We start from the raw sequence: 13,154 nt of genomic DNA on the forward strand, positions 1-13,154 counted from the left end.
TTCTAGCCCTAGATCTCCACTGTAACTGAAAACATGCAACCTGCAGAATTTTTTAAACATCGCCTATGGGGATTTTTTTAAGAGTAAAAGTTTGTTGCTATTCCACGAGCGGGCGCAGTTTTTGAAGCATGACATGTTGGGTATCAATTTACTCAGCATAATATTATCTTTCACAAAATTAAAAAAAAAGTGGGCTTACTTTACTGTTGTCTTATTTTTTAATTCAAAAAAGTGTATTTTTTTCCAAAAAAGTAAGCTTGTAATACCGCTGTGCAAATACGGTGTGACAGAAAGTATTGCAATTTACCGCCATTTTATTCTCTAGGGTGTTAGAAAAATAAATGTTTGGGGGTTCTAAGTAATTTTCTAGCAAAAATACTTGTGTTTAACTTGTAAACCACAGATCTCAAAAACAGGCTTGGTCCTTAAGTGGTTAAGGCGTCCTTTGGACAGTCACCTTAGAAATATGAAAAGAACTTTATTTTTAAAGCATATATACAGCTCAGATACATTAAATGAAAACGCACAACAATTCTACTCCTAACAAAAGCCTTATGGTGTTGATATCCTTGTACATGAGTCCTTAGAAAAAAATGTTTGCAATCAGTAAGAAGTGTAGTAACAATGGATAAACTGATACCTAGCAGTAGAGTAAAGCTCAGTAAAGGAAGAATTCTGATTGGTTGCAGTCAATTATTGCACCTTGCTTTTTGCTTTTTTTTTTTTTGTTTTTGTTTTTTTTTTGCATTATTCTGAATCTTTTTAATTGGTTTATGGTGTTTTCAGCTGCATTCTTCCAAGACTGCATTTCAGAGCAAGATCTTGATGAAATGAATATTGAAATTATAAGGAACACATTGTACAAGGTAAGTGAATTGTTGGCCTCGGATACGCAAAGATTTACAGCCGCTTAATTATAATGAAAGAACATGGTTTAAAGGATAATCTTAGTTGATAATCCCAGGTATCATCACTGTTTAGCAGCAGAACCGTAGCAATCATCAGATAAAGAACTAATATTTAGACAGGTTTTGCAGTAGTCTGTCCATAATGGCTTTCGCAATATTTTTAAGAATTGTGTGATGATGGAAGAACTTAAAAGTAAAACGAAAACTCTTCTAGCTTGTGAACATAAAAGTGTGAAACATAAAATAACCTACGAATCCACCTTTGGGCTCTTTCACACGGGACGGATCAGTGATGATCTGCCCCGTGGATATCCGCTTGCTCAGCGGGGGTCGCTCCGTCGATCCCCGCTGAGCAGGAAGATGACAGGTCCGTCTCTGCATATGTGCAGGGACGGACCTGTCAGAGCACTGCTCTCCCCTATGGGAGATTGCATGACGACGGACCGTAGAGTCCGTCGTCATCCGATCTGCAGACGAATGGAAAAGTAGGTTTTTCCTCCATCACACTTTTACGGATCGGAGCGGGACGGATGTCAGCGGACACGTCACCGCTGACATCCGACGCTCCATAGAGTTCTATGGAGCATCCGTTCAGGTCCGCTGAAAAACTGACAGGCGGACCTGAATGGATCGTTCGTCTGAAAGAGACCTTAATGTTCATTTTTCACAATTTCTGCAAACTAGAGCTGCACGATCCTGGCTAAAATGAGAATCACGATTTTTTTGCTTAGAAGATATGTCAGGATTCTCTCACGGTTCTCGCGGCGTATCATCTTTCACGTTAAAACAAAAAAAAATTATGCTAACTTTACTGTTTCGTTTTTTTTTTATTTATTTTTTATTGAAGTGTATTTTTTCCCAAAAAATGACACTTGAAAGACTGCTGGTCAAATACAGTGTGACATAAAAATATAATATAAAATGTTTGGGGGTTCCAAGTAATTTTCTAGCAAAAAATATTGATTTTAATTTAAGAAAGAAGTGTCAGACAAAGATTTAGACTTTTAAAGCGGGAGTCCGCCGGGACTCCGCGTTTTTTTTTTTTTTAAAAAAGCCAGCAGCTACAAATACTGCAGCTGCTGACTTTTAAAATAGTGACCCTTACCTGTCCAGCGCGCCCGCGATGTCGGCACCCGAAGCCGATCTCTAGATCGTCTGTCGGGTGCTGCCGCCGCCATCTTGGGTATGGGAATCAGGAAATGGAGCCTTTCGGCTTCATTTCCCGGTTCCCTACTGCGCATGCGCGAATCGCGCTGCGCAATAAGGACGGTCCCTGCTGCCTCTGGGATCTGTGTGTTTCCCAGCAGGCAGCGGGGCACTTACGGAAAGGGGCGTAATCTACGCCCCTTTCCGCAGAGAGCTATCCCGGAAGTGGGTGCAGAATACCTGTACTGTACAGGTATCTGCACCCCCCTCCCCCCTGAAAGGTGCCAATTGTGGCGCCGGAGGGGGGGAGGGTTCCGATGAGCGGAGGTCCACTTTAGGCTCGGTTCACACAGTGGGCGATGCGAGGCGACACGACTTGCCGCGCCGCGACCTCAGCGGCGACTTGCAAATGACTTCTGTATAGAAGTCAATGCAAGTTGCCCCGAGGTCGCCCAAAAGTAGTACAGGAACCTTTTTTCTAAGTCGGAGCGACTCGAGTCGCTCCTCTTAGAACGGTTCCGTAGTACAGAACGGGGGCGACTTGTCAGGTCGCGGCACGGCAAGTCGTGTCGCCTCGTGTCGCCCCCTGTGTGAACCGAGCCTTAGGGTGGACCTCCGCTTTAAGTGGTTAAACTTCCTGCTCTTACACTTGAAAGCTTGGCAGACTGCCCAGATTATTTTTTTACACAAGAAGTTCTATCCCTTTGATCTAAAGTAAGTGTTGGTTACAATGTTTCAAATTCTACACTTGGCAGATTGCCCAGGATACTTTCTTTTGACAGCTGAAGGAGCAGTTAATCTCTGCACTTGTTTATATTAAAGAATCGCCTACTCTCAGTGGGAGAGATTGTAGGGGGGGTGAATTAGGACCGTGTTTTTTTAACTATTAATTGTGCAGCTCTACTGCACACCCAATTAATTCTCACATCAGACTGTTTAATAGAAGAGAAGTGTGCAGACCTTCAGAAGATCTTGTGTGCAGGTACTTTTTTTTTTAGCTGACGCAATGTTCTATTTCATGTGCTGGTGGGAAAATGTAGGAGCTATCTAAGCTTGGCTCAATGTGTGCAATGTGCTTTATGAATGGAAGAGGCAGACCTTTCATTAATCCACTCATCCTCCATTCTAAGCCCTTGTACACATGGTCGGACATTCCGACAACCAAATCCGTCAGATTTTTTTCCGACGGATTTTGTCTGTAACTGTTGCATACACACGGTCGGGCAAAGTTGTCGGAAAATCTGATCGTTCAGAACGTGATGACGTAATTTCGTTACGACGGGACTGCGTTCACGCTGGTAGCCAATAGCTTTGGTGTAGGAATTTGATCTGAGCATGCGTGGCACTTTGTCCGATCGGAATTCTCTACACATGATCGGACAAAGTCCGATCGGATCATGTTGTCGGAAAATTTTACCAACAAGTTGGAAAACTTGGTCCGTCGGATACTCCGACGGAAACAGTCCGATGGAGCCCACACACAGTCGGATTATCCGACAACACGGTCCGATCTGACACATTCCATCGGAATCTCCGACCGTGTGTACAAGGGCATAGAGTGCTTTTCATTGATGAAAGCTATGGTACAGCTTCTATGAATCAATGAGGGGATACAAATGGTGGGCATAGGCAGCACTCTTGACGAGTGCCAATGACAGAGGCTGTACCTCTGCAGCTTGGGAAGATTACCACTGCAATGGTGTTCATGTGGACCAAGGTGATTTCAGCTAGAACAGCTGGCAAAAGCATGAGGGACACTTTTTATTAAATGTAAGTACCGTCTCTTACGCAGATTTTTTTTTTATTATTTATTTTTTCTTCTGTTACTTAGGTTTTATTAAACTGCAAGAAACATTTAGTGCTTACTTGCGCTTCTTAATTTAAGCGAAAAAGAACCATTGACCTTTGAGCGTTATATGATTTTAGGCTAAATGCCTTGAAATCTGAGAAAAAACAACATGCTTCTTTTTAATGCACATACCAATATCTGTTGTATCACAACCCGCACATGTGCTGGGTCCCTGTATTGGTAGAAATAGGAGAAAATATTTCAGTTGTTCACTTGAAGAGATCCCCATGTGCAGTGGCGGCCCGTCCATAGGGGGCGCCCGGGCGCCGCCCCCCCTGTGTGGTCACAAAAAAAAAAAAAAAAAATGTAAAAAAAAAAAAAAAAGTTTTAAAACTGCCCCTTTAAAAAAAAAAAAAAAGTTCTTTAAGGAAGTGCTCGAGCGCCGGTCACACTGCACGCCGGGAAACGCCACGCCAATGCAATCATGAGATTGCAGGCGTGGCGCTTCATTTGCGGGCGTTTAGCCCGCCTCAGGGCGCTTTCTGAAGCGCTGAGTAGCTTCCGCCCGGCGCTGTAGTATGTGTTACTACGGCCGGGCGGGCAGTTTGATTGACATCTGAGTTGACTCAGATGTCACTTCCTGTCTTCTCTCTCCCATCTCACCTGAGAGAGGAAACAGGAAGTAAGAGGAGTAGAGCGGGAGTGCAGGAGAGGAGCGGCTGCGGAGAGCACACAGTCAGGTAAGTGGTGTGTGTGTGTGTGTGTGTGTGTGTGTGTGTCTGTGTGTGTGTGTGTGTCTGTGTCTGTGTCTGTGTGTCTGTGTGTCTGTCCTAATCAGGAAGATTGCCATATTCCAAGTCACATGTTCTTTTACCATTGGAGTAACAGTATTGAATCCATAACAAAATCAAAGACCAAGCTCTATACTAGTGGAGTCTGTGACCAGAGAATTGGCATTTTCTACAGCTGTTAACCTAGCAGTTACCAATGGCCTTTTTACATATGTTTTTCTTTAATGAAGAATAATATGCATGTAGAAGAGACCTACTTAAAGCTTCATTTATATTCTTTTTAAATCTGATCCTTATTTAATTACTTATGTACATTGTTAGAATGGTATGCACTTTGCTGCCCTTTGTATTTTGTGGAAAACTAATTGTACTCAAAAAAAGAAAAAAGGCATTTTTTGTTTTGTTTTGGCAAATACCAGTCATTCTATTTTTGCAAAGTTTGCACATGCTCTAAATGTCCACATTGGTTATAATCTGTTCTTTTCTGTAAAATGATCTGGTAAATGTGCTCCGTGCATTTCTTATTAAATATTTTATCTGCTTTTCCATGTGCAGAAAATTGTACTAGAATGTTGAGTGTGGATTTGCAGTTGGCAGGTTTTGTTCAATACTGTTCTGCAACTGACCTGTAATCTGTTGCCACTAACACCTCTCACTTGTCCGTATAACTTGCGCGTGTGTGTGTGTGTCCGTGTCCGTGTCCGTCCATGGTACAAGGAAAGAAAAACAAATTGTCTATGGGCTGCTTAAGAGCAACAAGATGTAGGTGTGGCTATGTGTCTTTCCCCATCCTGAGAACCCTGCCACACAACCCCTTTGCCTATGTTGTCTTTGTGGCAATCCTGGCCTGGTAGTGCCTAGTATGACACCATTTATACCCAGCAAATTGCACAATGTAGTGTTGTTGTGGGTTATGATTTCATCTTCCAGTTAACTACAGGTGAATACAAAATACAACTCACACTATGGCTCCTAATTCGAGTATTGTATTGCCCTACCCCCCCTCCCAAACACCCCATTAAAAAGCTTGCAATGACTGCGCAGGAAAAGGGCAAATTTGCAAACAAGCATCTTCAAGCACAGTGTACAGTAATACAAGTCTTTGTTTGTAGCTACTCATCTGGAAGAAGTGGCAGGGTTAAAAATTGCTTAACGTAAATGATTTACTGCCAAATAAATCCCTTCAACTTTAAAAAATGATCGCAGCTACGTTAGTTACTTTAAAGCTAATAGTGCCACTGGCAACACATTAGGAGTAATCTGTATGCACAGTCTCATTGTCCTATTTCCTATGCGTTTTATTTGTTGTGGTTCACATCAGTGAGTTTGATGTAAACTTGAAGAGTTGTGTTTTACTATTCAGTCATTTACATTTCAGATCTTGATGCAAATGAATCTTTTAGTGTTTGTGGATTGCGTGAGTTGTACTTGGCTAGATTCAATGATCCTTCCTTCCTTTTGCTGTTCTTCAAACCAAATACACATTTCCCTCACCACCAAATAGGGCCTAATATGTGCATATAACAGTGATAAGCACAGTGCAACTCCGATGGTAGGTAGGGAGTCTATGTCTATGTACACAGCTACTGTATTTGCAGGACAATGAAATTCTGGATACACGCCAATATCATTCTACAAATTCTGGGTGTGGCTTATGAGAAGTGGGAGGGGCCAACCGTGGATGGGCGGGGTCTTGCGCCCCCCCATCCTAAAACTTCACCAGCCGCCACTGCCCATGTGTATAACCAAATTAAAAGTAGAACTAAACCCACTGATTTAACAGTTATAGTTACTAGTGTTCTCCTGTTAGGTCTCATCTGAGCTGTCAAGCCATCAAAGGGTTATCATAACTGATCACATGTGTAGCACCATGGCAATTGCCAATCAAACAGCGGCTAAGATGGCAGGTTCTTGGCTGTAAAGGATAGGAAATTTAAAGGGGTTGTAAAGGTTCATGTTTTTTCACCTTAATGCATAGGATGCATTAAGGTGAACAAACATCTTACGATCACTGGCACCCCAGCCTCCCCCCCCCCCCTTTTATTTACCTGAGCCCTGGAAAGTCCATCGTCGCGAATGTGCTCTCCCTTTGCTCGGTCTTCTCGGCTCTTCATTGGCTAGATTGATAGCAGCACAGCCATTGACTTGTGCTGCTGCCAGTCAGCTCCAATGACGCAAGGGCCGGGGGGCAGGGCCGAGTCCTGTAGTCAGCGGCTATGGACGCCGAATACTGGACTCGGGAGCATGCCCACAAGGTAACCCCCTTGGGAGAGCGCTTCCCAGAGGGGGTTATCAGAAGCGGGGAGGAGCTGAGACAGCCGCCAAGGGACAGCAGAAGACGAGGATCGGGGCCACTCTGTCCAAAACAAGCTGCACAGTGGAGGTAAGTATGACATGTTTGTTGTTTAAAAAAAAAAAAAAATTCAAACCTTTAGGCCCCTTTCACACTAACGTCCCGTTCAGGCCCGCCTGTCAGTTTTTCAGGCGGACCTGAACGGGTGCTCCATAGAGCTCTATGGAGCGTCGGATGTCAGCGGTGACATGTCCGCTGACATCCGACCCGCTCCGATCCGAAAAAGTGTGACGGAGGAAAAAGCTATTTTTCCATCCGTCTGCGGATCGGATCGGGTGACGACGGGCACTGCGGTCCGTCGTCATCCGATCTCCCATAGGGGAGAGCGGCGCTGTGACAGGTCCGTCCCTGCACAGTGTGCGGAGACAGACCTGTCATCTCCCTGCTCAGCGGGGATCGGCGGAGTGATCCCCGCTGAGCAAACGGACATCCACGGGGCGGATCAGAACTGATCCGCCCCGTGTGAAAGGACCCTTAGTGTCCCTTTAAGTTACACTTTAATATTCAAACTTTTAAGGGAGACTTCACAAAGTGTTGAAGATCTCTCAATTTATTTCATTTTTCCAGTTCTATCTTTCATGGCATACAGATGTAGTACCTTGTCCTTTGTTTCTAAGCACTTTCCAACTATGAGGTTCTACCTGCCGGCCTCCCTTTCTGCCACAGCCGATTCAACAGCTATGAAGGAGAAGGCTGATCCATAGGTGTATCTTGTGTCAGCTGTAGGCACTTTACCAAGACAAGCAAGAGGAATGCGGAGGCCGACACGGCCCCCCTTCCCTTTACATTCCTCTTGCCATTGCTTGTCTCAGCAAAGTGCTCACAGCCAAGAAAAGTTGCAGCTATGAATCAGCTTTCTCCTTTGTAGCTGTTGTTGGATTGGCCATAGCTGAATGAGATCTCACAACTAGGGTTAGAATGCCCTTGGACAATGTACATGGGGGGCAGAACTGTAACAACATTTATACTGTATTGCTCTTCTTTAAAAAAGCAAAACAAAAAAAATTGAGGTTGCTGTGCATTATACATGTTCACACAGTAAGTATTCTGTTATATCTGTGTATGTTATTTGATCAGTCCAAAAAATATATATATATATATATAAAATATATATAACTTTTTTATTTCTGACTTTTCAGGCTTATTTAGAATCTTTCTACAAATTCTGCAAAGGACTTGGAGGAACTACTGCAGATGCCATGTGTCCCATCCTGGAGGTACATCCTTTATTACTAAATTTTGTGACTGAGTGAACCTTTTAAAAGGAACCAGGCCCTGAAAACAGACAGAGGGCAAATGACTAGTCACCAGGCTCCCTTGCAACTCAGCTTTTCTCCCAGTTAGTGACTTATCATGCCTTGTTCAACACTGTGTCTCAATGTGGAATTGTGCATCTTGGTAGAGGCACAGGGTTTTGTTTCGGATTCGGAGCCTCCAGCAATAGTCTCATGCCAAATATCTTGGGACTAGCAGTCATAGGCACAGTGCCTTAGATCTCGCTTTGCAGATATACAGTTATGAGGCTGTGGGCAGAGGAGGACGTGGTACACTCAAATATATGAAAGTACACTGTTATTGTTCAGGAGGAGTTTAGGACAAAAGATGCATGTTTTTAGGGTACTACTTAGGCTCTAGGGATGCACGGATACCTGTTTTTTTGTTTTTTAAGAGCAAGTACCGATACTTGACGCAATACAATACAGTTACGATAATTGCACTGCAAAGAATCGCATGTGATTTGAACAGGAATGTGCTACGATTTCTGTTCGAATCACATGTGGTTTTTCTCGCACTGCTCCTGTGTGAACCCAGGCTGAAGTCACTATGAAAAGCCTGGGTTCACACAAGCGGTGCTGGAACCTGCATGTGATTCGGACAGAAATCGCACCGCATTGCTGTTCAAATTGAATGCAATTCTTTCTAGGGTGATTTTAGCTTTATTCATTTTGTATGGGCTCAAATCACACTGCAAACATATCATTTTAAGGTATTGGAGTGGTAGTGGAGGCCATTGGAGTACAGTGAACTCATTGTATTGTTCAAGAAACCAGTTTGAAATGATTTGAGCTTTGTGACATGGAGCATTATTCTGCTGGAAGGAGCCATCAGAAGATGGGGACACTGTAGTCCTAAAAGGATGGACATGGTCAGCAACAATACTCAGGTAGGCCGTGGCATTTAAACAATGCTCAATTGGTACTAAGTGGCCCAAAGTTTTCCAAAAAATATCCCCCACACCATTACACCACCAGCCGGAACCATTGACACAAGGGAGGATGGATCCATGCTTTCTTGTTTATGCCAAATTCTGACCCGACCATGTGAATGTTGCAGCTGAAATGGAGACTCATCAGAGCAGGCAATGTTTTTCCAATCTCTCCAAATGTCCAATTTTGGTGAGCCTGTGCGAATTGTAGCCTCAGTTTCTTGTTCTTAGCTGATAGGAGTGGTACCAGGTGTGGTCTTCTGCTGCTGAAGCCCATCTGCTTCAAGATTCGATGTGTTGTGCGTTCAGAGATGGTATTTTGCATACCTTGGTTATAACAAGTGGTTATTTGAGTTACCGTTGCCTTTCTATCATCTTGATCCAGTCTGCCCATTCTCTTCTGACCTCTGACATCAACAAGGCATTTTCGTCCACACAACTGCCACTTGCTGGATATTTTCTCTTTTCCAGACCATTCTCTGTAAACCCTAGAGATGGTTGTGCATGAAAATCCCAGTAGATCGGCAGTTTTTGAAAATACTCAGACCAGCCTCTCTGGCATAAACATACATTCCATGTTCAAAGTCACTTAAATCCCCTTTCGTCCCCATTCCGATGCTCAGTTTGAACTTCAGCAAGTCGTCTTCACCATATCCAGATGCCTAAATGCATTGAGTTGCTGCCATGTGATTGGCTGATTAGCAATTTGTGTTATCAAGCAATTGAACAGATGTACCTAATAAAGTGGCCAGTGAGTGTATATCGCTCTGGCAGCTTGGTGTGAATTTTGAGTGTATTGCATATAAAAAAAAAATTGATTCATTTTAAAAGTAAAAATGCAGTTCAGTACACCCAGCGCATCCTGTGCAACTTTTTTTTCCCCAGCATATTGAAATTCATTGTTCTAAACCAGAGCTGAATCCTTCATAAGACAACCTAGACAAAAGCTTACAGCCCAACCAACGTTTGCTGTCTCATACATTGTAACTTTGTATGTACTGTACATTGTATGTACTTTAACTGTGCTGCTGGTTGACAATTGGCCTATTGTTACATGAGCAAAGTACAGGTTTGCTTTAACCGCTTACCGACTGCCTCACACCGATATACGTCGGCAGAAGGGCTCGTACAGGCAGAATCACATACCTGTATGTTGCCCTTTAACAGGCGGCCAGCAGGCGCGCCCGCGGCAGACTCCGTGAGTCGGGTGGCAGCTCCCGCGGACTCGATCACTGCTGGGATACCCGCGATTGCCTCCCAGGGAGGAAGAACGGAGAGATGCCAATGTAAACAAGCATCTCCCTGTTCTGCCTAGAGACAGTGTCACTGATCTCTGCTCCCTGTGATCGAAACAGAGATCAGTGATGTGTCCCACACAGCCACGCCCCCCCCCCACCGTTAGAAACGCTCCAGGACACACTTAACCCCTACACTGCCACCTAGTGGTTAACCCCTTCACTGCCAGTGTAATTTACACAGGAATTTGTATAGCACTGATTGCTGTATAAATGACAGTGGTCCCAAAAATATCCAAAGTGTCCGCCATAACGTCGCGATAAAAATCACTGATCGCGGGCATTAAAAAATTTTGTTTGGGAGCCATGTGCCGAATCGCAAAAAAGTGCTCTGGTCAAGAAGGGGGTAAATTCTTCCGGGGCTGAAGTGGTTAAAACGCAACTAAATGTGTAAAAAAAAAAAAAAAAAGTTTGGTAGAGTTTTATGACAGAAGAGATATTTGATGTCTTTTCTACCAACGTACTTAAAGCGGTTGTATACCCTTTGTTTTTTTTTTTCTTACAGGTAAGCCTATAATAAGGCATTCCTGTAGGTAAAATTAATATCGCCTAAACCTGTACAGTTTAGGAGATATTCACTTGCAAGGAAGAAGACTCCTGCGCGCATGCGTGTGAGTGACACAATTGTGGCTCCGGCCACTCACATTGGCGGAGCCACAAACCCGGAAGAAACGCAGAGGGCAAAGCGTCAGTTCCCTCCGGGTGGACTGGGCTCAGATGCTAACACTTGGTTCTAATGCAAGTATTTCATAATGAGCTAGTATGCATACTAGCTCATTATGCCTTTGCTTTACAAGGCTTTTTTTTTTTTTCTGTGCTGGTATACAACCGCTTTAAACAGGCCATAGATTATGCAATTTTTTTTGCAGGAAAGAAAAATGCTTGATTCCCCTATTAACACACAGTGTGAATGGGGGAATCCCTCCTGCGGTGCTATTGTGTTCTCTCAGCAAGGGAAGGGGGCGTAAGGAGCGTCCCTGCCAGGGGAACAGTCATTGCTGCTAGTGGCTATAGCCTCTGGCAGTAATCGCATGCTAAAAATTCAAACAGCTGGTTGTACCCAAGTTGATCAATGGATCGACTAGGGTACAATCAGCCGGCCCATAGATGGATGGCATCTTGGACAGTTCAGCAAATTTCATTGCATCTATGGATTGAATCTGTTTTTTACAATGATTGTGATGTGCAGTGTGCACATTTCTGTTATATGTAAGATTCAGCTTCTGGGGCAATAAAACTCCTATGCACATGTGTATGAGTTACATTATCACTGGCCAAGGAGAGAAGATGTCGAGAGGCGTAGATGGTGGTAATGGAGCAACAAGTCTTACTGTGATCTTTGCATCGCTGGAGGGGAGGGGGGGTGGGGGGGGGTTGAGGTAGGTCTGCCATAATGTCCAAGCATGTTATATATACTCTGCCTTCACATTAGGAAATTGCTCTGGGGACACACTGTGGATTCACTTCCACTTTACCTAAATTGTTAATCATTGCAGTTTTCCTGATGGTAGGTACATCTGTATATCTGCACCTATCTGTGTTTCTTGGCAAAAGCTTTTCAGCTTGCCCCAGGAACCCTGAACCTGGGTGAGTAGTTGGTGAGAGCTTGGACAAGCCAGTGTTTACAAGGGTCCTTATGCTTTACACAAGTGTTTTTAGAATGGGTACATTGTGAAATATTTAAAGTATAATGTGAGAATTATCCGTTTTTGCCAACATTAAAGAGCACAAAACAAAAGATCCTATTTAAAGTGTTTGTTTACCCATATATTTAAGACTATGCCATCCCCTCTATTAGAGGCTGGCATAGCACACTGTCAGCGGTTTCTAAAAAAACAAGCGTTCTAAATACCGAATTTCAGCTGTCTTCAGGCTGGTCACATGACTCGCGGACGCTTTACAGCTCCGATGGATGTCTTCTGCGGGGGGGCCATGATCTCCCTCTTGCGTCAGCCAGGGAGATTACGTGGCCACTCGTCTCCTCTGCAGAATCCCCGTATCGTAGCTGTAAAGCGGCCACGAGTCACATGACCGGTCTGAAGACAGCTCAAATTAAGTATTTAGAACGCTTGTTTTTTTGAATCCATGTACATAGTGTGCTATGCCAGCCTTTAATAGAGGGGCTGGCAATGACAATTTTAAGTTTTTTGATTTAAGAATATCGGCGGCGGGGTGGAGACGGACACAGAAAGGGAGATGACAGGCAGGAAGGAGGGGGTGAGGGGGGAGAGAGGAGAGCAGAGGGGACAGATGCCTATGACGGAGGGACATACTCCGACCACGGTGAATATGGCTCAGCAGTCATGATTTTCGTGGTCAGCGCAGAGAGAGCATAATACAGGAAGTGGCAAGTTCATGCAGGTTTTTTTTTTTACAGTTTAGAGGGGGGTAGATTACACAGCACAAGCACTGTGCTGTGCAGTCTGCTTTAAGGGACCAGGATGTGTGTTATTTTTTTTTTTATTTTTTTTTTGGAGTTAACAAACACTTTAAGGTTTGGGCCCCCACCCCCTGAAAAAGAATTTCCACCCCAATAGGGGTTATAAATTATACCTGTATAATAAAAAGGATTATATACTTACCTTGCCCGTCTTCCACCTGCTGTGCCTAATGCCGCGTACACACATAGCAGACTGTCCGGCGGACTTAGTCTGGCGGACTGTCCG

The 13,154-nt window shown here is 44.0% G+C and overlaps 1 protein-coding gene across 1 annotated transcript in view; it reads left to right on the top strand.

Moving 5' to 3' along the window:
- The window catches only part of ATP6V0D1 (ATPase H+ transporting V0 subunit d1), a 144,045-nt gene that overhangs the window by 110,703 nt on the left and 20,188 nt on the right, over window positions 1–13,154 (top strand). Inside the window, exons 4-5 of the mRNA XM_077455687.1 lie at window positions 787–866; window positions 8,127–8,204. Of these exons, the coding sequence (XP_077311813.1) occupies window positions 787–866; window positions 8,127–8,204 (158 nt within the window). The remainder of the gene's footprint in view (window positions 1–786; window positions 867–8,126; window positions 8,205–13,154) is intronic.

This window comes from Lithobates pipiens, unplaced genomic scaffold (genome assembly GCF_037356315.1).
Source record: "Lithobates pipiens isolate NorthernLeopardFrog02 unplaced genomic scaffold, aLitPip1_a1.2 Scaffold_10, whole genome shotgun sequence".
Taxonomy (NCBI): domain Eukaryota; kingdom Metazoa; phylum Chordata; class Amphibia; order Anura; family Ranidae; genus Lithobates; species Lithobates pipiens.